Source organism: Haliotis cracherodii, unplaced genomic scaffold (assembly GCF_022045235.1).
Source record: "Haliotis cracherodii isolate W230 unplaced genomic scaffold, xgHalCrac1.p SCAF_5, whole genome shotgun sequence".
In the NCBI taxonomy this organism is placed as follows: Eukaryota; Metazoa; Mollusca; class Gastropoda; order Lepetellida; family Haliotidae; genus Haliotis; species Haliotis cracherodii.
In genome coordinates this window covers 48,318,468-48,344,416 of record NW_027266308.1, presented here as the reverse complement: position 1 = coordinate 48,344,416, position 25,949 = coordinate 48,318,468, and the positions used below count along the sequence as shown (strand labels likewise).

General features: G+C 42.7%; 1 protein-coding gene across 1 annotated transcript; it reads left to right on the top strand.

Moving 5' to 3' along the window:
- Positions 1-1,764: 1,764 nt before the first annotated feature.
- On the top strand, positions 1,765-21,541 carry LOC139444209 (solute carrier organic anion transporter family member 4C1-like). The gene is made up of 13 exons (XM_071225121.1): positions 1,765-1,799; positions 4,689-4,759; positions 4,994-5,313; positions 6,329-6,550; positions 7,734-7,839; positions 9,025-9,146; positions 9,711-9,823; positions 10,646-10,784; positions 11,329-11,524; positions 12,307-12,454; positions 12,850-13,034; positions 16,998-17,062; positions 21,177-21,541. The coding sequence occupies exons 1-13, from the start codon at positions 1,797-1,799 to the stop codon at positions 21,479-21,481; spliced, it is 1,995 nt and encodes a 664-aa protein (XP_071081222.1). The 5' UTR covers positions 1,765-1,796; the 3' UTR covers positions 21,482-21,541.
- The last annotated feature ends 4,408 nt before the right edge of the window (positions 21,542-25,949 follow it).

Here is a 25,949-nt window from a genome sequence, read left to right as displayed (position 1 = left end):
TTACATTAATGCTCAGTTGTGTTTCACTTACACCACGGCGTGGCAGTATAATATGGAAGGAAACGGGATGTAGTCTCAGACGTTTACATCTTTTTGTAATCCACGACCATTGGTTTGGTGCTGGCAAACCAAGAATAGTACGCAGGGCGAACACAGGATTCTTACACGCCAAAGGGACGAAACTCCACGAAGTACGGCAACGATCATTCTGGATAAATGAACAATGGTTATTGTATCAATTAAATACACTGTTTAAACGGAAAACCTTTATCATTTATATCTTTGTTCAATGGTGCAGCACGGGGATTAGAAATGACAAACGATTTATACATAAATACATATCTTGAAGTCTGTTTGCACTAAACATCACACTTGAGCAACAAGGGCAAGTTAAGTGCATGCGTGTTTTTGGTTCGTTGTGTAACGCCTCTCTAAGTAATATTCCCGCTAAATTGCGGTTGTCTGTAATTGTATGAAACTGGACCAGTCTTTATGAGAAACGTCTCACGTCAAAGGTGTACAATCACACGCAATCAACCGAGTTACCCAATCTAACCACCCGGACAATCAAGTCGCCAAGCATAGGGATTGGGGGACCAGTTCTATCCCGGAGCCCTAAACTTAAGCAACCATCGCCCTGAACTAGTACAGTTAAACCCTCAATGTGATAGATTTGAATTACAATTTTAACTATTGAGTTTATGCTTTGCAATATTGCCTAAAGGGGTTAAGTCTCAAGGATCGGAACATACAAATAATTCACTCGGGACAGATAATCCGACCTGTTCATCAAAGCTCGCATGTGATTCTTTCATTTTGTTGTGGCAATATTTAGTTACGATTTAGTTCATTTTTTAAGATTAATTAATACCAAATATTAGATTTTGTTTCATTTTCTCAGTAATGGCTCGTACATTTAAATTTGGCTTTACCGAGAAGGCAAGACATGTAGCATAAACTAGGGTGTCAGGCTATATCTATGGATCCATGTAAGTCATTATTTGGGATGGGGTGCCCTATCCCCTGACCCCGATATCCTTGCACACAATGTAAAGACATGACCGCCGGTTATGTACATTTTGAGAGGTTCTTGTTTAACGCCGCGCGCACCAATAGTCCACGGGACTATGACGACGGGAGTATTTTTGATGACAAACGAATTCATTTTAGAATAAATCGAAAGATGTTTGTCATTTTGGTCTCCATAATAAAATTCTACTCCCACCTTCCAAAGAAAGCGATTTTCGTGCATGTTTTTTTCATTCTGGGAGCCATAGGAGATTTGTATTGTTAGAAAATGAAGGCATTGTTTTAAAATCCAAGATGGCCGTCAAAATGGCGGACAAAACATTCGGTTCCTATATATTTCTTAATATTCGTGACATGGAGAGAAGAATGGGTTACACAATTCATTATTGAGCACTACTTGCAGTTTACCTTTAAAAAACTGACATTTCGACATATACTACACGGCATCTCATGTGACCAAACAGTGGACGTCGCATTTGTTGACACTGTCTCCGTTTCTAAGCAGCCAGCGACTCCACAGCCCAGACACACACTGTCTTCACCACACCAACCCCCGGGTTATCACTCTAGTAAACAATCACATGGTGTTCTTATTTCTGACCCACTGGCGTTTTTGTTTAAGATGTCATGAGTCGACCTGTAAATCACCCTCAATACTGAGTACTCAGTTCGCGGGGTACTTTATTTACGTAATGGAACTCGGTGAATAAAGGTTATTAATTTGGTGGTCAGAGAGGAAATACTGTCATCTTTTTCCATAGTTCACAATGGTAAGTCTTATCAAGATTTGTTTATTCACTCAATGTTACTTCTGAAATAGGGGTCCCACTTTTGTATTATTCTGGGGTGGGGGTGAGTTGGGGAAGGAGGTGTTAGGATTTTTATTTGAGACAGGATATTTTTTCGTTCGGTCATTGCGTCTGTTGTAATTTATAGTAACTGTTATTTTCAGGACTTCCAACATTTTTTGTGGGTAAAACCTAAGGAATAAAATAAATAGTCTGTCCCTAATTAAGCACCAAATAGTCGGCTTCTAAGTTAGCAAAAAATAGTCGGCTCCTAAGTTAGCAACAAATAGTCGGATCCTAAGAAGCAACAAATAGTCTGTCCCAAAGTCAGCACCAAATAGTCAGTCCCTAACTAAGCAACAAATAGTCGGCTCCTAAGTTATCAACAAATAGTCGGCTTCTAAGTTAGCAACAAATAGTCGGTTCCTAAGTTAGCAACAAATAGTCGGATCCTAAGAGGCAACAAATAGTCTGTCCCAAAGTTAGCACCAAATAGTCAGCACAAAATCGTCGGATCCAAGTTAGCACCAAAAAGTCGGTCCCTAAGTCAGCACCAAATAGTCGGATCCTAAGTTAGCACCAAATAGTCGGATCCTCAGTCAGCACCAAATTCATGTGCGTGCGTGTGTGTGTGTGGTGTGTGTGAGACTCACGGTAATTTGTGCCGGATTGTTTTACACACCGTTTCAATAAGGAACAGATAATCAGTACCTACCAGAACTTACATCAGGCGACCTGAACGGGCATTACGATCTGCATGCCAGCATAAGATGGTAATGTCCCTAGTTCGGACATAAGGCCCCAGTGGATGCCAGGAGACGAGGATGTCAACAGCTTCTGGTCAAACCTTAAGACCATTCTCTCCAAAAGAGCAGATGACTGAGCCTCATGAGCATGGACCATCTGGATCAGATGCGCTGTATAAATCTATGATTTAATATTTATTAAAATAGAATTGCTGTGGCAATATGGTTCATAATGGACCAGGCAGGTGCAGTGGATGACCTTTTGTAGCCAACATGGCTGTCGATTCCAAATAGCTACATGAGAATTGGGAAACAATTCGCTTCTACACATCTTGGTTGAGTAAATATATATTTCAAATAATGAAATAAAAGGTAAGTGCTTTTGGATATTCAAACTACTATCAAAGAGAGTCCAAACAAGATGAACGTTATATTAAAACAGCCTATGTTCAAGGCATTTTATTCATATGCCGTTATTTAAGAAAATGTACTGTAGACAGTTTCACACAATTACATGTACGATTGTTAAAAGATTTTAATTTTTAATTATGTTTACCTAACATACGGTTTGGGAGATATACCAAAAGTAAGACATACGAAAGAGATAAGCTTTGAATTAATTACCTCAGAATTCTGCCTTCATTTTGACAGTATCAGAAGCCAATCAAAACTGCAATCATTCATATGAATTATTCAGGTTTTCGGATCACGTATGGCCCATTGGGGGTAAGACATTGTTATTTGCTATGCAGGTTTCTTAGCTGTAACAGGATCCGCTGATCGTGATTTTTATTCCATGATTCAACACGATTACGGTCCTTGGTCTTGCACCACCGTCTCGTGCTTGTGGTTCGACCATCGCTTGCCTCACCATCCTCGATATTTCCAGTGCTCGCATTTCGGTAAACCTACGCTAACCCTGTTCTCGCGATCTCAGTTTGATGCCCTTGATTTTCGTTTACAATTTACCGGCCAATCAAACGTCGAGGTGAGGAAAAATGAAATGGGTAAGGGGGTGGACATGAAGACATCCTTACAATCAAAAATATTCTCGAGGGTTTTCGTTTGTAACGTTTTTCAACGTTGAATTTCTCGCAAACTCTATCGTAATCAACTGGACCGCCAACCATGTTGTTGATAGCGCCAACCAAACATTGAGGCTGATGTGTAGCTCGCATTCTGATTGGACCGTTTGACTGAGTAGCGTAGGAAATCAAACCGGCTGATGAAAATGAAGGGCGTATAATTTGAGATCGCGAAAACCACGGGATCTAGGGGTTAGAGTAGGTTTAACGAAATGAGAGTCGTGGAGATATAGAGAATGCTCATTCACAAATGATACTCATTACTTTACGAACCACAGGGGACACTGGTGGCCGTATCGTCTATAATTAATACCTCCTCAATTCGCCGTGTGTCACCTATGTGTGCCAAAATCCCATGATCGTTGATGTTGATCCCCGATTCGCCCTTATGATCCTTGGTTTGTCAGAATCATACACGTAGTCGTGGGTTTCACCCAAGTGCTGAACGTCTAAGACCTACATCACTGCGGCCTTTTTTCCAAGTTAAGCTGTCAAGTTGTGATATTACTGAAATAATACTGACCGCCTCCGTGGTCTAGTGGTGGAGCGTCTGCCCGGAGAGCGGAAGGTCGGGAGTTCGACACCCGGCCGCGTCATACTAAAAGACGTTAAAAGATGGAAATTGTTGTGACCCTGCCTATCGCTCGGCATTAGGGTCTAAAGCAAGGACTCGGAGTCAGTAAACTGTCTCTGAGTGAGGTATTCATGTTAAACTGCGGCATGAGATTCTCAGTCGGCTAGCAGCACTATAAACTCGGCATTAGTCCGGACTAGCACACACACACACACACACACACACACACACACACACACACACACACACACACACACACACACACACACACGACCATGCAGGTGGCCATATAAGTGCAATAATCTTAAAGGCAACTTTAGAGCCCATAATACCTCACTCACCAACTGAAATAGAGCCCTAAAGCGGCGTAACATGTCATCTATTCACTCGCTCACTCACTCATTCTCTATAAACAATCAGTTGTTTTCTATATTATTTTGGTACTAATTGTATAGTTTATGTACAGAGTGATGATAAGGAATACAAGAAGGAAGACGGCAGGGAGACGTGGTACGGCTGGGGCGCCTTCAAACCAAGGTAACACGTACGACTGATCATACATTAAAATCTAGCCTATGAATTACACAGATAAGTGAGTGAGTGAGTATGGTTTTACGCCGCTTTTAGCAAAGATATTATTTATCTATGTACAAGGCATTTTATCCATACGCCGTTATTAAAAAAATGTACTGTAGACAGTTTCCTAATGACAGTAACATGAATTTCCGAATACTTCGTTCTATTAATGTATAACACGTGTATTGTTTCAAGGTTCCTGCAATGGTTCAACACCCTGGCGTGCTTCATGACATTCATTGTCCTCGTGTACTTGACCATGGGGTTTGCATCTGGCTGGTCCGGAACATCCTTGGAACAGTTAGAGAAACAGTTCCATCTGCGCAGCACCGTCAGCGCTACGCTAGGCACAGCCAACAGCCTCAGCAGCACCTGCACCATAGCCTTCGTCAGCTACATCGGCAAGTTCAACAAGGCCAAGGCATTAGCCTTCTCCGTGTTTCTGTATGGGGTTGGTCTGGCTCTGTGTTCGCTGCCTCATTATCTACTAGAGCCCTACAAACCTCCCAGTCAGGGTGAGTCTCCGACCAACTCTGGGTGAATTTGGCGTGTTTTAGCTACTAGTATATCACGGAGTGTCAGCTGAGTGAGGAGAGTGACGACTGTCAATACCGTTACCTCTTCGGTTGGCAGTGTGAATCAGGGATTTGATCACGTTGTCATGATTTGTGCCCTCTAACAGAGACGTGATACTTTGTGTGAAGCCCGCTGACACAAAATGAATGCCAAGCGGAAAAGGCGAGACGTAGAATCGGATATGCAGATGATCCCAGGGGGCATGCAAAGGGAGTGTGAGGGAACCTTGCCTGTTTGACTTTGGAAACGTGGGCCTAAAAAACACATGTTGGTTCTTTCTCTGTGCAATTTGTCTGATCAGTGAATGTCTCATCTGGGTCAAGTCTAGTATAGTGATTAAAGGATTCCCTCGGCAAGTCTACACATCAGTAATTCCTCGTAGCCCGCATGTGATTTGTCGTGGCAATATTTAGTCTACACATTCATTTGTTACGATTTATTAATACTAAATATAAGATATTATTTCTATATCTCAGTGAGTGAGTGAGTACGCCGCTTTTAGCAATATTCCAGCAATATCACGGCGGGGGACACCAAAAATGGCCTTCACACATTGTACCAATGTCGGGAATCGAACCCGGGTCTTCGGCGTGACGAGCAAACGCTTTAACCACTAGGCTACCAGACCGCCCCTCTAAATCTCAGTAATGGCTTGTATGTGTAAATTGGAAGCGGTGTGGTAGCCTAGTGGTTAAAGAGTTCGCTCGTCACGCCGAAGACCCGGGTTCGATTCCCCAGATGGGTACAATATGAGAATCCCAATTCTGGTGTCTTTCGTCATACTCACTACACTGGGGTGGCTTAGTGATTAAAGCTTTCGCTCGTCAAGCCGAAGGTCCGGTTTCGAATCCGCACATGGGTACACTATGTGAAGCCCATGTCTTGTGGCCCAGGGAGTAATGTACATCCAGCTATGGGACTCGTGGGTCAACATGCAGGCTTCATTGTTTTCAGCAATGTACAGCACGGAAAGGACGCCCATCTGCCCGACCAACGTCTCCTCTCCGTCGAATCACAGCTCAGTTCCAGCAGCACAAGGTGAAGGTCACATGGTCTACTTCTCGATCCTTCTGGTGGGCCAAGTACTGACGGGTATCGGCAGTTCACCTATCTTCACGCTGGGGTTCGCCTATATTGACAACAATGCATCAGTTACCATGGCAGCAATCCTTATAGGTGAGTTTCGCCAACAGTAAAAATACCCCAACAATACAGCTGTAACGTTTAAAAGAACAGAATGATATGACAATTGGGTGGTGACTTAGCTTTCTATAGATTCTGTCTCTACTTGGAACACAGATAATAAGCAGCAGCCTTTCATGGCATTGCAGTTATACTTGCTTGGTGGACGACCATCTGAAATGTGTTCGTACTTGCTTGGACTCACCTTTTCGCGAACACCTGGTGTCATCACTATTTGATAGGTTCATGAACACATGCTATGATACAGTCGGAATCGTCGTGTTATTATGGAAATGGATTTGTCGCTTTTATTACTCACATGCTAATCATTATGGGCCAGCCATTTGCTATTCTATAGGGTATTTGATTTGACTTTACAATGTAATTATTGGTTTAGCATGCTGGAATGTCCTGTAACAAAGCGTGCTGTAAATAAAAAAAAATGAAAATCGGCTCTTTTTTCATAGCTGTTTGATTGTCACTCTAGAAGCTGGTGAGTTAATGGGAAAACGAACAACTTTACGTGTCAATTGCATTTAGCGACGTTTCATGCATATATATATATATTGTGATATGTTGTGATTAGCATTAGTATTAACAACATTCGGTAAAAGGTAACAAATAGCACACACAGATACTTTGATGAAGCCATCTATACAGTAAGAATGAAAAACAGCACAAAGCTAATGAAGCCACATGTACAGAAAGGATAAGGATTAAAAAGTTGTAACAAGCTTATTTGATATTAATTATAAGAGATAATATTGTTTGATTAGATCTTCATAGGCAGAGGGGGTGTAACACCCTTGATCTCTGTTGATTAAAGGTTTGTGACGGCGGGTTCAACAACTCTCGGAGTTTTCTTTTTAATTAAAGTTTGACAAAGGCCAAATTCTGTCAACAAAGCATCAGGACTTCTTTGATAGGCATTTAGAAGTTTGAGTACTGAGTAAGGATAAGAATTTATGGATTAACAACTTCTTTATTACAATTGTAATAAAGAAGCTGTTCATCCATAAATTCTTATCCTTACAAAGCATCAGGATTTTAAAAAAAACTTATCCACAGAGTTGTACTTTTTCTTTTTTATTCTTTCATATTATTAAATTATGGGCCCTTATTTGGTGATATCTGTTTGTACTTCGATAAACAAATAAAAAACATATTGCTTTTGCAGGAGTATTGAACACTGTTGGAGTGATTGGTGCAGCCTTGAGCGCCCTGGTTGGCGGGCGGATCATCCAATACCTGTATGTGGACTTTGACAGGGTGGATACAGACAGGTGGGTTATGTCCCTTGTCTGGTAATAAGACAACGGCTAACATGTTGCCACAATAATACATACGCCCCTTTCCACCTGTGTCTTTCTTGTGGATTTAGGTTGTCCGCATATATATGTGATATTCCTGAAACCTAAAACACACGAGGGTAATAATCTTTTTATCATATGGCATTCTAGAAATTTTGCTATTCACTGTAGTAACTTTTATTAGAAATTATTGTGCACGCCAGAAACCTATGATTGTGTGTTCGAATCCCGTTCGCCCCCATTATGTTTCTAGGTTTGTCAGCACCATACCCGTGCTCGTGGGTTTCACCTAAGTGGTAAACGTCTGAGACCTGCATCACTTCGGGCTTTCCTCCCACATTAAGCTGACACGCCGCGATATAACTGGAATACTTTTAAAAGCGGCGTTAAACACAACTCACTCACACTCACTTTATGCAGGACATCTTAAATGCCACTTTGATAAAACGAACGAGCACGGGTAAACTGCTAGCAAATTAGGAACATAATCAGAGCGAACTAGGATGCAAACCCACGATGGATGCCATATTCTGGCATGCCTATGGGGCACAATTCTGCAAGTTAATTGCGACGTTTTAGAAGACTGGACCATCCGTTCCCCACCTGATGCCTCGAAGCTTGGGACATGAGTCTGAGTGGAGCCGCCTCGGGTGCAGATCTGGGTGGTTGTTGCAAGTATTCAAACGATTCAAGCGATATCAAGGCAGAGGAAATAGGCTTCACACACATGGGCTTGAACCCGGGCCTTCGACGTGACGAGCGAACGCTTTATCCAATTAGCTACCCTACCACCCCTCAACCATTTATAACAGTTGTTGTTTGTTGTTTATTTGTGTGCAGTACACATAATTAGTTAGTTAACTTACAGAATTACTTGTTTAGTTAGAAAGGTTTTACGCTGGATTTAGTAGAATGTTCTAGCAAAATGAAGACGGGTACTCCAGAAATGGGCTTCACGTCTTGTGACCAGGTAGGGAATTGAACCCCGGGTCTTCGGCGAAACAAGCGTAAGCGTTAACCACAGGGCTATCCAACCCGCCGGAAACAGTAAATTAAGTACGATTATTAAGATACGTAATTGTGTATGTACTTTAGAACTGTCCAACCTCTAGAGAGTTTCAATCACATACTTGTTTTTCATTTGTGTAATTGTCACAGCTTGTCGTTTGACTCCCTGGACCAACGTTGGGTTGGGGCGTGGTGGCTTGGGTACATCGTGACTGGAATCATCATCCTCATCATGTCCCTCCCCATCTCTGGATTCCCGAAATACTTCCCCAGTGAGTCCTACATACTCGCACTGGTTTGTGGTGTGAGTGGGTAAATGAGTCGAGTATTACGCCGTATGTAGCAGTTCTCTAGCAACATCACGGCGGGGAACACCGCGACTGAGCATCACGCATTGTACCCAGGTGGAGGATCGAAACAGGGCCCATTTGCACAAAACGATCTTAGCGCTAAGACTATTGTAAGCCCATGTTAGAGTATGGGAGTTAAGATCATCTTAGCGCTAACATCGTTTTGTGCAAGTGGCCCAGGACCTTCGTACAACGAGCAACAATTAGGCTACCCTATAGCTGCCCCCGTTATTTATTAAAGGATGCATTCGGTCCAGTTATTTTTGGGTTGATATATTAATATAAAGTGCCCGGCAAATGTATACACCCATTTTTAATATTTTAATATTACGGGTATCATAGTTGTGTTTAGGACCTTAAGCGACTGTTTTCAGCCTAGTAACGTTTCGTAAACGTTTATAATTTTAGGGTCAAATCCAATTTTCAAGTGTACACGCTCTTGTTTACTGACATGGATGACACCGTATTTATTTATCATCATTTCAGACAGTCCTCACAGAGAGGAATTGGAGAAGAACACACATGAGCAGGTCAATAAAAACCTGTATACCTATCTCAAGAAAAGTGTTACCGACTTTTTCAAGGCGCTCTTTAAACTTGTAAGTACACCATACATGGCGATATCGGGTAGGGATCTGTGTAACCCACGTTTGTCTCTTCTGCCGAAGGGCATTACTTGTATCGGATCTCTTTTGTGACATATCACTGTGTAAAGTCGCGACCATTAGCCAGCCAGGATCCGCTGGTCGTGAGTTCGAATCCCAATGTTATCTACATTATAAAGCTTGGTTGCTAATGGGTCTCACCACTGACACCACTTAGGTGTTTATCCCAAAATAATCTGACATGCAGTGATATAACACTCACTCACTCACTCACCCACCCACGCACCCACTCTCACTCACGCACTCACTCGATCACTCACTCACTGATCATTGACTATTTTATAAGACTTTATAATCCATTATATCCATTGAATAATCTATTTAGGCCAGTTCCAGTATGTTTCTGGTCAATGTGTAAAAAAACACCTGTGGTTGTATTATCAAACACCATTCCAATCAATATTATACTTATTGCCTAGCTCACTCATCCAATGTGCCACATGAAAATCCCGGTTAGAATAGGTCTTCAGCAACCATGCTTGTCGTAAGAGGCGACTATGATTGTCGTAAGAGGTGATTATGCTTGTCGTAAAAGGCAACTAACGGGATCGGGTGGTCAGGCTCGCTGACTTGGTTGATGTATGTCATCTTTTCCAGTTGCTTAAATCAATGCTCATGATGTCAATCACTGTATTGTCTGTTCCAGACTTGATTATTTACAGACCGCCGCCATATTGCTGGAATATTGCTGAGTGCGGCGTCAAACAAGAAACAAACATCCAATATGTGTGAGATGAGTACGTGCTAATATTTCAGATATTCGATTTGGAATTCATGCTCATCAGTGTAGCGTCAGCTATAGAAGGTGTGGCTGTAAACGGAATGGCAATGTTTGCCTTCAAGTTTATTAATCATGAATATGGTTTGGACTATGAAACAACCGGATATATACTAGGTGAGGCACGTTCCCAGGTGAGTGAGTGGGTGGGTGGTTGGGGGAGTGAGTGAGTGAATGCGTGGGTGAGTGAGTGAGTGAGTGAGTGAGTGTGTGAGTGAGTGAGTGGGTGAGTGAGTGTGTGAGTGAGTGGATGGATGGGAGGGTGAGTGAGTGAGTGAGTGAGTGAGTGAGTGAGTGAGTGAGTGGATGGGAGAGTGAGTGAGTGAGTGAGTGGGTGGGTGGGTGGATAAGTGAGTGGGTGAGTGAGTGACTGACTGGCTGACTGACTGAGTGACTGACTCAGTGGATGGATGGGTGGTTGGATGGGTGGTTTGTGGGTGAGTGAGTGAATGAGTGAGTGCGTGGCTGGGTGAGTGAGTGAGTGAGTGTGTGGGTGGGTGGGCGGGTGAGTGAGTGAGTGAGTGGATGGATGGGTGGTTGGATCGGTGAATGAGAGTGGATGAGTGAGTGAGTGGATCTCGGATAAAGCATTAACTTGGCCAAGTGGCTTGGTATAAAACATTAAAATTGGAAATTATTATAATATGTCTGTTTCATACAGGTTCAAAGGCTATCATTGGGTCGGTTGGCTACCTCCTGGCCGGGCTTCTGATAAAGTGGTTCAAGCTGGACTTGCTGGGAATGGAGAGAACGGTCGCTGGCCTGCTCTTTGTTGCCACGGTGTGTGGCCTCACCCTGTTTGCTGCTTGTCCTGACATCAATATGATTGGCCTGGATCTACCCTACCCCGGAGACAGGTTGGGGTCTTTAAAGGTTCTTTTTTTGTTTAACGCCGCACTTAGTAATATTCCAGCCATATGACGGCGGTCTGTAAATAATCGAGTCTGGACCAGACAATCCTGTGATTGACATCATGAGCATCGATCTAAGCAATTGGGATACGATGACATGCATCAACCAAGTCAGCGAACGTGACCACCCGATCCCGTTAGTCGCCTCTTACGACAAGCGTAGTCGCCTATTACGGCAAGCATGGGTTGCTGAAGACCTATTCTACCCCGGGTCGGGGTCTTTAAAGAAGCAGCTCCGGCATATGCCGCCCATATACATTGTATGAACATTGTCCGATATAAATTGAGACAATAATGCTTGAATGACGACAATCAAACCTGCTTCAACTGACATTTGGTCCAAGCCTATGAGCTCATGGCGAATCAGTGTCATGACAGGACCGATGATCATTGTCCGCAACAAGGTCAAGGTCATGCTGTCTCCTTGTTACTAATGTCAGATACGTGTATCTACACGTCAGTGTCAACAGTTTCATATTTCTCCTCAAACTGATAAGAACTGATTTCCAGGAGCAGGTGTGTCATTTCATTAAACCACGATTTCCCTAGTGACCTGACTGAGACATTATCCCGTTTTCGTCTATTCTCAAGCTGAATATAACGTATTCTGACGTTCTCATGCATGAAGCTGACTACATCTACATCATTAAAAGTAAATTATTTAACAAAATGACTTTGCTGGTTTCGCTCTATGAACTTTTCCCCATCATTTGACACTTTCATTTCAGCGATGTGTCAGGCTTCCTTGCAGCCTGTCAAGGTCAGTGCCAGTGTCAAGGTCAGGAGTTCAGCCCTGTTTGTAGCAGCGATGGACTCGTTTACTTCTCACCCTGCCACGCGGGTTGTCTGGACAGTAGCATGGATGGCGATGTGATGGTGGGGATTATTAATGGGTTGTTAATACTGATAGGACACCTGAAAGGCTTTGTGGTCTATTACTCTGTGGTCTATTGCTTTGTGGTCTATTGCTCTGTGGCCTATTGCTTTGTGGCCTATTGCTCTGTGGCCTATTGCTCTATGGCCTATTGCTCTGTGGCCTATTGCTCTGTGGACTATTGCCCTGTGGCCTATTGCTCTGTGGCCTATTGTTCTGTTGTCTATTGCTCTGTGGCCTATTGCTCTGTGGCCTATTGCTCTGTGACCTATTGCCTAACATCCTTGAGATGTTTGCACTAACTGCAGTATGCTGGAATATGAAGTTGTATGTAGAGATGTTTGCACTAACTGTAGTAAACTGGAAAAGCTGCTTCAAATTCGTCCTTGCTCTGCAGACATTCAGCAACTGCAGCTGTATAGCAGCTGGACTCAACACCAGTGTGACAGATGCGCTGGCCACTGCGACCGCGGGCAAATGTAGCACCGACTGCTGGCAGGTGTACCTCGTCATGCCCTCCTTGTTTGTCGTCTACGTCACCATCATCACTTGCGCCACATTCTCGGCTTTTACAACTCTCAGGTAGGTACAGCCTTGTCTCCTCTTCTCTAGTGTCCGTGACTGATCGTACAAGGGTAGATACAGCCTTGTCTCCTCTTCTCTAGTGTCTGTGACTGATCACACTATGGTAGGAACAACCTTGTCTCCTCTTCTCTAGTGTCCGTGACTGATCGTACAAGGGTAGATACAGCCTTGTCTCCTCTTCTCTAGTGTCTGTGACTGATCACACTATGGTAGGAACAACCTTGTCTCCTCTTCTCTAGTGTCTGTGACTGATCGTACAAGGGTAGATACAGCCTTGTCTCCTCTTCTCTAGTGTCCGTGACTGATCACACTATGGTAGGAACAACCTTGTCTCCTCTTCTCTAGTGTCTGTGACTGATCGTACAAGGGTAGATACAGCCTTGTCTCCTCTTCTCTAGTGTCCGTGACTGATCACACTAGGGTACGTACAACCTTGTCTCCTCTTCTCTAGTGTCTGTGACTGATCACACTATGGTAGGAACAACCTTGTCTCCTCTTCTCTAGTGTCTGTGGCTGATCACACTGTGGTTGGTACAGCCTTGTCTTCTCTTCTCTAGTGTCTGTGACTGATCACACTATTGTAGGAACAACCTTGTCTCCTCTTCTCTAGTGTCTGTGACTGATCACACTAGGGTAGGTACAGCCTTGTCTTCTCTTCTCTAGTGTATGTGACTGATCACACTAGGGTACGTACAGCATTGTCTTCTCTTCTCTAGTGTATGTGACTGATCACACTAGGGTAGGTACAGCCTTGTCTCCTCTTCTCTAGTGTATGTGACTGATCACACCAGGGTAGGTACAACCTTGTCTCCTCTTCTCTAGTGTCCGTGACTGATCACACTATGGTAGGAACAACCTTGTCTCCTCTTCTCTAGTGTCTGTGACTGATCACACCAGGGTAGGTACAGCCTTGTCTTCTCTTCTCTAGTGTCTGTGGCTGATCACACTGTGGTTGGTACAGCCTTGTCTCCTCTTCTCTAGTGTCTGTGGCTGATCACACTGTGGTTGGTACAGCCTTGTCTCCTCTTCTCTAGTGTCTGTGGCTGATCACACTGTAGGTGGTACAGCCTTGTCTTCTCTTCTCTAGTGTATGTGACTGATCACACTAGGGTAGGTACAGCCTTGTCTCCTCTTCTCTAGTGTCTGTGGCTGATCACACTATGGTAGGAACAACCTTGTCTCCTCTTCTCTAGTGTATGTGGCTGATCACACTGTGGTTGGTACAGCCTTGTCTTCTCTTCTCTAGTGTCTGTGACTGATCACACTATGGTAGGAACAACCTTGTCTCCTCTTCTCTAGTGTATGTGACTGATCACACTAGGGTAGGTACAGCCTTGTCTCCTCTTCTCTAGTGTATGTGACTGATCACACTGTGGTTGGTACAGCCTTGTCTCCTCTTCTCTAGTGTCCGTGACTGATCACACTATGGTAGGAACAACCTTGTCTCCTCTTCTCTAGTGTCTGTGACTGATCACACTATGGTAGGAACAACCTTGTCTCCTCTTCTCTAGTGTATGTGACTGATCACACTAGGGTAGGTACAGCCTTGTCTCCTCTTCTCTAGTGTCTGTGACTGATCACACTATGGTAGGAACAACCTTGTCTCCTCTTCTCTAGTGTCCGTGACTGATCACACTATGGTAGGAACAACCTTGTCTCCTCTTCTCTAGTGTCTGTGACTGATCACACCAGGGTAGGTACAGCCTTGTCTCCTCTTCTCTAGTGTCTGTGGCTGATCACACTGTGGTTGGTACAGCCTTGTCTCCTCTTCTCTACTGTATGTGACTGATCACACCAGGGTAGGTACAGCATTGTCTTCTCTTCTCTAGTGTCTGTGGCTGATCACACTAGTGTAGGTACAGCCTTGTCCCCTCTTCTCTAGTGTCTGTGGCTGATCACACTGTGGCTGGTACAGCCTTGTCTCCTCTTCTCTAGTGTCTGTGGCTGATCACACTGTGGTTGGTACAGCCTTGTCTCCTCTTCTCTAGTGTATGTGACTGATCACACTGTGGTTGGTACAGCCTTGTCTTCTCTTCTCTAGTGTCTGTGACTGATCACACCAGGGTAGGTACAGCCTTGTCTCCTCTTCTCTAGTGTCTGTGACTGATCACACTGTGGTTGGCACAGCCTTGTCTTCTCTAGTGTATGTGACTGATATCACTAGGGTAGGTACAGCCTTGTCTCCTCTTCTCTAGTGTCTGTGGCTGATCACACTGTGGTTGGTACAGCCTTGTCTTCTCTTCTCTAGTGTCTGTGGCTGATCACACTGTGGTTGGTACAGCCTTGTCTTCTCTTCTCTAGTGTCTGTGACTGATCACACTAGGGTAGGTACAACCTTGTCTCCTCTTCTCTAGTGTCTGTGGCTGATCACACTGTGGTTGGTACAGCCTTGTCCCCTCTTCTCTAGTGTCTGTGGCTGATCACACTGTGGTTGGTACAGCCTTGTCTCCTCTTCTCTAGTGTCTGTGGCTGATCACACTGTGGTTGGTACAACCTTGTCTCCTCTTCTCTAGTGTCTGTGACTGATCACACTAGGGTAGGTACAGCCTTGTCTTCTCTTCTCTAGTGTCTGTGACTGATCACACTAGGGTAGGTACAGCCTTGTCTCCTCTTCTCTAGTGTCTGTGACTGATCACACTATGGTAGGTACAGCCTTGTCTCCTCTTCTCTAGTGTCTGTGGCTGATCACACTAGGGTAGGTACAGCCTTGTCTCCTCTTCTCTAGTGTCTGTGGCTGATCACACTAGGGTAGGTACAGCCTTGTCTCCTCTTCTCTAGTGTATGTGACTGATCACACTGTGGTTGGTACAGCCTTGTCTCCTCTTCTCTAGTGTCTGTGGCTGATCACACTGTGGTTGGTACAACCTTGTCTCCTCTTCTCTAGTGTCTGTGACTGATCACACTAGGGTAGGTACAGCCTTGTCTCCTCTTCTCTAGTGTCTGTGGCTGATCACACTTAGGTAGTTGGAGCCTTATCTTCTCTTCTCTAGTGTCTGTGGCTGATCGCACTTAGGTAGGTACAGCCTTGTCCCCTCTTCTCTAGTGTCTGTGACTGATCACACTGTGGTTGGTACAGCCTTGTCCCCTCTTCTCTAGTGTCTGTGGCTGATCACACTGTGGTTGGTACAGCCTTGTCCCCTCTTCTCTAGTGTCTGTGACTGATCACACTGTGGTTGGTACAGCCTTGTCTCCTCTTCTCTAGTGTCTGTGGCTGATCACACTGTGGTTGGTACAGCCTTGTCTCCTCTTCTCTAGTGTCTGTGGCTGATCACACTGTGGTTGGTACAGCCTTGTCCCCTCTTCTCTAGTGTCTGTGGCTGATCACACCAGGGTAGGTACAGCCTTGTCCCCTCTTCTCTAGTGTCTGTGGCTGATCAAACTGTGGTTGGTACAGCCTTGTCCCCTCTTCTCTAGTGTCTGTGACTGGTCACACTGTGGTAGGTTCAGCCTTGTCTCTCTTCTCTAGTGTCTGTGACTGGTCACACTTGGGTAGATACAGCCTTGTCCCCTTTCCTCTGGTGTCTATGACTGATCACACATGGGTAGGTTTTTGTTGGCATGAATAGTTTGGGTGTTAGCGTTTCGGTTATAAGAGGTGTTTTGCCACGGTTTATACAGAGTATACTATTTAAAGTTCGACGGTTTGACAGATTCGAGTATAAATAATGATAAATATAGAAGGAAAACTCAGGGACTGGAAATTGAGTTCGAGAAAATTGGCAGTTCGATACATCCAAGGTCCGACTGTATTTCAGTGGCGTTTTCTTGTTTAATAAATTGATGAAATTTAACGTCGCGTCCGAGATATTAATGCCAAAAAGCGTTGGATCAACTATGGATGGGTTCAATCGCTGTAAGACCTCTTCTTGCCGTAGTGATATATAATAGTGATTGGCAGTCTGGGCAATGATTATATCACACATGTATTTTATATTCGTCAACCTCTCCCTTCTTCCACAGGTGTGTCGACCAAGATCTTCAGGCATTTGCGCTTAGTATAAAGATGATATTCATGGCGGTAATAGGTAAGATTTTGGGCAATATTAATATTTTAGTCCGGTTTTGCATATTTGCCGAACACTGAAATAAAATAATGAAGAATGTTCCATAAACGAGTTATACTGATGCTAAGCACCAAGTAAGTTACCACTTTATCGGAAAGAGTTCAACGTTTTTCCATCGAACCGGCTTCCATGTTTCGTGAAATATGTTTCGAAAATTTTGATATTCCCTTTCGTAGCTCAGCGGAACTTTCAGAAGAAGGTGCAGGGCGAGTAGTCATTGCGTCATTACATTCTACGTGTCTTCTGAAACCACAGCTGAACGTTGCAAGGATGGTGGGAAAACCTGTTCACAGAATGTTGACCTGATATTGAACATGGCCGCCACGGCAGCCATATTGGAAATGTCGCCAATTAGTAACAATTATGTATCATTATGAAGTAAGTAGGCGGTTTTATTGTATCGAAACCTACTTTCATACATTCTCGTTTACCCTTCCAATTGTAACCTTAGATTCGAATGCGAATATTCAGAGTTTTTCGGCGAGATACGAAGTCTTATGGTTCTATTTTGGATCTATCCGTATGATAATCGATGTTTTTTATCATCTAGCACAAACGTATTTTCAACGAAGAGTGTGTAGAGATAAAAGACGCTAGTGAAACCGCCTCAACTGTTTTACATTTAGATCCATGCGGATTCAAAGTGACCAAAAATATCCACAACTCCCCAAAGATCCATTTTCCGTTTTTATCTAGGATTTGGTCTCTACATTTCACTTTTGAGGTTCAATCGAGCATGATTTCTGTGGAGATTTCAAAGAGCCTCCTACGGCTCTTGATCAAACAACGGGGTTTAAACAGGGTTATAGCTTTCAGGGCTCTTGATCAAACAACGGGGTTTAAACAGGGTTATAGCTTTCACGGCTCTTGATCAAACAACAGGGTTTAAACAGGGTTATAGCTTTCAGGGCTCTTGATCAAACAACGGGGTTTAAACAGGGTTATAGCTTTCACGGCTCTTGATCAAACAACAGGGTTTAAACAGGGTTATAGCTTTCAGGGCTCTTGATCAAACAACGGGGTTTAAACAGGGTTATAGCTTTCAGGGCTCTTGATCAAACAACGGGGTTTCAACAGGGTTATAGCTTTCAGGGCTCTTGATCAAACAACGGGGTTTAAACAGGGTTATAGATTTCACGGCTCTTGATCATACAACGGGGTTTAAACAGGGTTATAGTTTTCAGGGCTCTTGATCAAACAACGGGGTTTCAACAGAGTTACAGCTTTCAGGGCTCAGTAAAACCTAAAAAAACGTTATGGTGGACATTTCCAAGTTTGACAAACCTTACATCGCTTGCAATTCCCTACTTTTACTTGTACCATACGTTTCCGTATTTGTAAGTAAACACCTGACTGGGCTTTGCATGTGATTTTTTTTCTGATGACTGAATGATATTCAGTAAACGTTGGATGTCCGATACATTGCTGAATTTTGACATGGTCAAATTTTATCTTTCAAGTCACATGTACGCAAATATGTACGTAATCATTGATCACCCAAGGGTGCAGCATTACACATGGATACAGTTCAAACACAACAATCTCATGCAATGGCACACAACTCCGTTATTCGCAGTTCGCAATCTTACCGCATCGCACTTTTCCCAAGGCACGTAACTCTCTTTCCCAAACTATCAACTCTAACCAAAGGCTCGATGAACATTACAATAAAAATAAAGGGGAAAAGGTTATTTCCAGAATATCTATTCAAGGCTCTTACTATCTACACCAAATATACCAAATACATGTACTTCACAATTTAAACATTAATCTGGTCGACTTTTGAGAGCAAGCTGAACATGAAAACCGGAATTTAAACACGTTGTGAAAAAAAACGATCTGAAGGGAAAGCACATGTAGATAAAAGAAAAAAGAAGCCATCACCGTGAAAGCATATTATAATTCATAATCATTCTCACCATTGACCTATTTCACGTCATAAGACTTGAACACAGGTTCGAGTAAGTTCCCAAATCACTTTCATTTTTAAACACAAATATGTATCTACTGACTGCATATGCAGTCTCGGGGAAAATTGAACCGGATACTACAGTGTAAATTTACGAACAAGGGAAAAACTTTCAACACAGGTTTGGATTTAGATAGTTTTTTTATTATATTATATATTTATTAAATACAATGACTCATGGACCGGATTCAGGTCTCCAATCTGAGACGTTTCCAAGTTTTTGTCATGGTCTAAGGGAGACAATTCAATCGATTTTATTCTATCGGGTAAAGTTTCTGGTCAAAGGGAAGTAATTCAGTTGGTAATTTGACTGTGTGCCTGTCTGGCAAATTTGCGGCGCGTACTAACAGGGAACTAGTTTACTTGGTAATTCCAAACGGAGTTACGTCCCTTGAACAAGCTCCCTTCAGGGTCTATATGCAAACTTCAAACACTGTGGTTCACTTATCAAAGGGAAGTAATCGTGTTCAGAAAAAAATCGTAGACTGGTACCCTGTTGTCATAACTGCTTGTAGTACGATGAGGAGCGCTAGCGCCCTAGGGTAGGCAACCCAGTCTAAAATAATCTCAGTATTTTCTTGGACTGTCGCTGTGAAGAGCTTGAATTTTCCAATAGAGCTCAGAAAATGCTACACGATGTGGGGAGTTTAATTTAACACACTGTTTGGAGCTCATACAACCGTACTCTTATTCTATTTTTAGTATATAATAACACGATTATCTCCCTTAGACCATTGAGTGGATTGATGGACAATTTCAATGTCTGGGGCCCGTTCCACAAAGCGATCTTAGCGCTACCACTATCGTAAGTCAGTGTTAAAGTATGGTTGTAACGATCACCTTAGCGCTAAGATGGCTTTGTGGAACGGGACCCTGGTCGACTATTGTGAGGAGGCTGGACCCAAAACCCGAAATTAGAACATATTGTGGAAAAAGATCTAAAAGGAAAGAACACGTAGAAAAAAAGAAGCCATCACCATAAAGTCATATTGTATTTTGGTTTTTTTAATCGTACTATTGACCAACTTGAAGTCATAAAACATAAACTCGGGTTCGCATCAGTTCTAAAATGACTTTAATCCCATGTTAATTTAATAACAAATATGTATCTTCTGACTTGCAGTCGCGGGTCTGAGCTATAAAAAAAATTTACACAACAGAAATATGCAAATATCATTTCCTTAGTGAAGCAGATTTAATATTTTAGAAGCATTTGCACAATAACTTCCTACAACATCAACATGGATATAATATCAAATGTTTGTTTTCGATTTTACCAGCTGGACGAAAATATGACATCTACAGTCAACCAAGTAAAACAATCTCAGATACCACGCAAATACCAGAACTATTTCATATTATACGTATTGATTAAACTGAACTGTCCGGCAAGTCCCATCCGGTCGACCCTATCGGTTTCGTATATATATTTATATGAAGTATGAAATTACAAAATATACGTCTGAATAACAGGGTCACTGTACAAACCGTATGTTATGTCATGTTACAAATTGCATTGGTGAACCAGGCGTATAGGTTGATGAAGGGAAGCTTGAACAGGCTGTGTTGGTTGGAGTCAAGCCTTTTGTGGAACAAAGTCACTTTAACTCACCGAGGTTTTGTGTCTTTGTTGTTTAACGCCGCATTCAGCAATATTCCAGCTATATGACGGCGGTCTGTAAATAATAGAGTCTGGACCAGACAATCCAGTGATTGACATAATGAGCATTGATCCACGCAATAGGGATACGATGACATGCATCAACCATGTCAGCGAGCCTGACCACCCGATCCAAATAGTCGCCTTTTACGACAATCATAGTCGCTTAATAATAATCCCCGTAACAATTCCTAACAATTAATTATTACTATATCTACTTGTAATGTCTATTGTATTAGTATTACATACAAGGAAGTCTCTGATATCCGGATGGCAGCGTAGCCATGAAAAAATCGGTTGTTTTTAATTTCTTTTGAGTTGTATTTATTTTCCGAACAGCGGGTTTCCGTATTAACAGGGTTTCAGTGTATTGACTTTCAAACAGCAACCTCCCAAAGGCGGACTTTATGACATGCAGTGTGATGTTAACTTGACCATACTTTCAGGAAGTATTCCGGCATCTGTGGTTGTGGGCGTGGTGGTAGACTCGGCCTGTGAGCTGTGGAGTGGGTCGGAGGGCGCCCAGTTCTGTCAGCTGTACGACAAGCAGGCCTTGGCTGTGGGAATCGCCGTCATGTGGCTCAGTGTCGGCCTCATCGCTTGCATCTTCATGTTCCTGGCATCACTTGTTAACCTGTGGAAGAAGAAGAGGAGGGCGGAGAAGAAGAGTACTGAAATGAGCGACGCTGGTAGTCGTGATGAAAAACATAACGAAGATGCGAAGAGTGGTGTTCAGGAAAGTTCGCCATAATGATAAGACTTGACACATTCAATTGTCCATCAACTATGAACGATTTTGTGTGATTTTATATGACATCGGTGGACATGACAAAGATGCTGAATACAAGACTACAGAAGAAACAACTTATGGTGTTGGTAAAAGTTCCCCAGAATGAGACTAGGGATATACATGGAGAACGTTACAGACGTAGCTTGACTAACATCTAGTCTCTGAAATGGGCATATTTCACAGAAAACTACATTGTTCAATTATCTTAATATAATATGATAAAAAGGACCCAAGAGACTTTGCTCATTCCCTGAAAATGCAGTAATCTAGACCCACCCACTGTTGTAGACTTACATGGGCTGTATTGGATATATTTGTTACAGGGTCTGTATGTAAGACAGACTGAGATGTAGCTGTCCTTTCACAAACAATTATGCTTATGATTATCAAATATTTTATGTACCTGCTCAGTGTGCGGCCAAATAAAAAGGTGCTTTCATCATTATTATAGAAATGGCAGAAAGAGCACTATCAACAGAGCAGAGAGAGGGGTACCGCCTTGGCACACAATTTGCGACAAGTGACCATATTTTGAATGGTGAGGGGAAATGGGGTTTAACGTCGTGTGTGTGTGTGTGTGTGTTATAGTGCTAGCCCACTGAGAATCTCATGAATACCTCACTCAGACACAGTTTACTGACTCCGAGCCGACCAATTCCTTTTTTAGCCCCTTAATGCCGAGCGATAGGCAGTAACAACAATTACCATCTTTTAACGTCTTTTAGTATGACGCGGCCGGGTGTCGAACTCCCGACCTTCCGTTCTCCGCATCACAACTTGACAGCTTAACTTGGAAAAAAGGCCGCAGTGTGTGTGTGTGTGTGTGTGTGTGTGTGTGTGTGTGTGTGTGTGCTTGTACTAGTCCGGACTGATGCCGATTTATAGTGCTAGCCCACTGACATTCCATGCCGCAGTTTAACATGAATACCCCACTCAGACACAGTATACTGACTCCTCCAAGCCGACCAGTCCTTGTTTTAGCCTCTTAATGCCGAGCACCAGACAGGGTAACAACAAGTACCATCTTTTAACGTCTTTTGGTATGACGCGGCCGGGCGGACGCTCTACCACTAGACAACAAGGGCGGTCTATCCTGAATGGGGTGACAAAACTGTGCAGACACCCTTGTTAAAGACTACAAGTGCAGGGATGCATGGGTATTGTCATATAAAAATATAGTAGCTGACACAACAAAACCACAGTAGCTGTCAATGATATACATGACGTAAATCATAAATTAAAGAATGAATGAATAAACAACATAATATGAATAGTTCGTTTACCAGGTGCACGTGGTTCTTATCTTTCGTGAAGATGTCCGATTTTCGATCAGAAACGTTGAAAATTCTAATTTCGTTTATCCGTCATACCCGTTAATCCGACATAATCATATACAACCAACCATGCTGGATAAACGAGACTTGAATGTTTATTAGTATGTCATTTGCACGAGATACACGCACAAATATATGTAATTCATATGTGAAACTTCTGATAAAATACATATGTCAATATCTTAGCCTATGATACAACTAGAAATACATTCACAGGCCAACTAATGTGACACTGCATCTGCATAGACAATGGGGGATTCGCACTGGTCAGGAGGAGTTGTCTGTTTTTGCTCTCATCGCCAACATGTTCTAGCGCAACAAACCACACATCCTCAATGTCTTAAGGTTTGGTTTGGTTTGTTGTTTTACGCCGCACTCAGCAATATTCCAGCTATATGACGACGGTCCGTAAATAGTTGAGTCTGGACCAGACAATCCAGTGATTGACATCATGAACATCAATCCACGCAACTGGGCTCGATGACATGCATCAACCAAGTCAGCGAGCCTTACCACCCGATCCCGTTAGTCGCCTTTTACGACAAGCATAGTCACCTTTTACGGCAAGCATGGGTTGCTGAAGACCTATTCTACCCCGGATCTTCACGGGTCTGTCGTACTAAGGCACAGGCTCGGCGCTCAGCTTGGCAACTGGATCACTGGAAAGTCTTGCTCTACCTGGCTAAGCTACAAGATAGTATCATGGATTTACTCCCACTTTAAGCTGACTTCCTGCATTATATAAATGTGAAAACAACTGATCAAAGCAGTGTTAATACACTCACTCATACCTGGACCGGTGTTACAGTGCATTTAGACAATAGGATATTCTTTAGCCAAACATCAAATATGCAGTGTGTTGCCTTCAAAATCTATAATTTGTAAGAGTCAGTGAGTATAGTTTTACGCTGCTTTTAGCAATATTCCAGAAATATCGCGTCGGGGAACACCAGAAATGGGCTTCACACATTGTACCCTTGTCAGGAATCGAACCTGGGTCTTCGACGTGGCGAGCGAACGCTTTAATCAGTAGGCTACCCGAACGCCCCATAATTTGTACGAATTAACCTGAAGTGATTATAAATTAAGGAAGGTTTTTACAGTTTGTAGTCTACATATCTATTGTATATTCCTAGATGGCCATATGACAATGTCCCATTCAATTATCTTTATTTCAACTGTAAAAAGGTAATTCTTCTTTGTTGTTGAATTTGACAGGTTTAGGCCAAATTTGGTTTGTTGACATGTCACATGCAAGAGAGGAATGACCTCAAAAGCCACCCAAATGGATCTATATCTTAAATAATTTACTGTTAGTTTTAGCTGTTGTTGCAAAATGAGTTTCATCCCTTAGCCACTGATGAACCTTGATTTTAGTATAGTTTGTCAACAAAATTGACATTTGAACTTTGACAAGGATTATTCAGTTCATACTTTGTAGGTTTGATCCCAGCTGTGGTGTCTCTAAATCTTGCTCAATCAATCCCAACTCATTCTTAAATGTGGCGTCCACACTGAATATGTCATTTTGTGCATGCATTACTCCGTCATTTCTGCATCTATTGTTATGGATTTTGATATGCTGCAGTTTATGTATGTGGTTTTCAGAAAAGAATAGATTTGTCTGTCAGATATAACCCCACACAAATACCTGCTGCCCTCGGCCCTACTTTACACATTGAAAGCTTGTTGGTGATGCTGACATCTTCATGCTGGTAATGTGTGGGCTCATGAATAACAGTGGCAGGTCCCTGAAAGTTGTGTTTCCTAGAGAAGATATGCATCTCGTCGTCTCCCACAGATACCGGATGGGCCCTCAGGCAGTCTCTTCATGTTGTTTGACATTAGCAAGGAACTTATCGGCTTTAATCTGGTCCGATTTGGAGGATGGTTGTAGGTGTTTCTGCACGTGGTGATGGGGTCGTTCGCGGTGTTGACTCTTGCTGGACATCAGGCCTTGCAACATCGCCCGTGTGCGCAACTTTTTCTTCTGCTCTGAATCTGTAGCCTTGGTAAGCAGGGTTGATGTCACGGCCGGCCACCTTGTATACGTGGAACGAACTCTATATTCACTAAAGCATTAGCCATGTAGTGGTGAAATTCTCTATGTGAAATCAATATGATACATTTAAGTAGTGAACTGTTATCCCTTAATTTCTAAACATAAATCATATACTATCTATCTGTGAGTGGTGTGTACTTTTCATCTAAGCACTATAGTGATGACTTTGATCAGCTCACAGACAAGCCACGTGTAATATGGCCGTATTTCTTAAAACAAGCGCCAACTTTGACATCGGTGGGCAACTCCCTCTCATTTTTGAAATCGCGTTTGCACCTTTCAGTGTTTTCTCTAACGCCCCCAAAAGCACACAGTGGAATCCTGTTGTCATGGCGAATACTGTTAAAACGTCTTTTACCCCTTAATCGCCCGGATTAACGTGGTTTTAAGTACTTTCAACTATACATTGCGAAATGATAATATGTACATATTCAAATGAAACATTTAATCTAAGTTGTTGCAGCGTTTGAAAAGAAGTGCATATTGTGTTAAACAGAATAAACAGTTAATATTAGAAATGTCACACACACACACACACACACACACACACACACACACACACACACACACACACACACAATGTTTTGAATATGTTTACGCCTGGTAATAGCTAGGTCACATAAAGTGTGTAGATTAGATTTTCAGATTATTAACTATTTCGTTCATAATATCTATATACTCCAGGAGATGATAATGAAAAGTGAGCTGAGTGGATCAATTTGACAATGAACGTGTTAGAGTGTGAACTAGTATTATTTCATTGAAAGGAAATGGATATAACGGAGCACTAAGCGGTAAGCCACGAGCGACGCCATCTGGTGTCAGATCGTATTCTAATTCACTACGTATCAACGACGCTATGCCCAATGTGTCCTGTGTAGTGGACCTGAATTATATACTTTCAGTGGCATACACCATTTGCATAACAGAATATATGTAACGCGTGATTTTAATATGATAGCCTGCTGTTTGATAGTGTTTTTATATAACCAGTTCGGGTTTCGAGAGAGAATTAGTTCTATTGATAACCTTC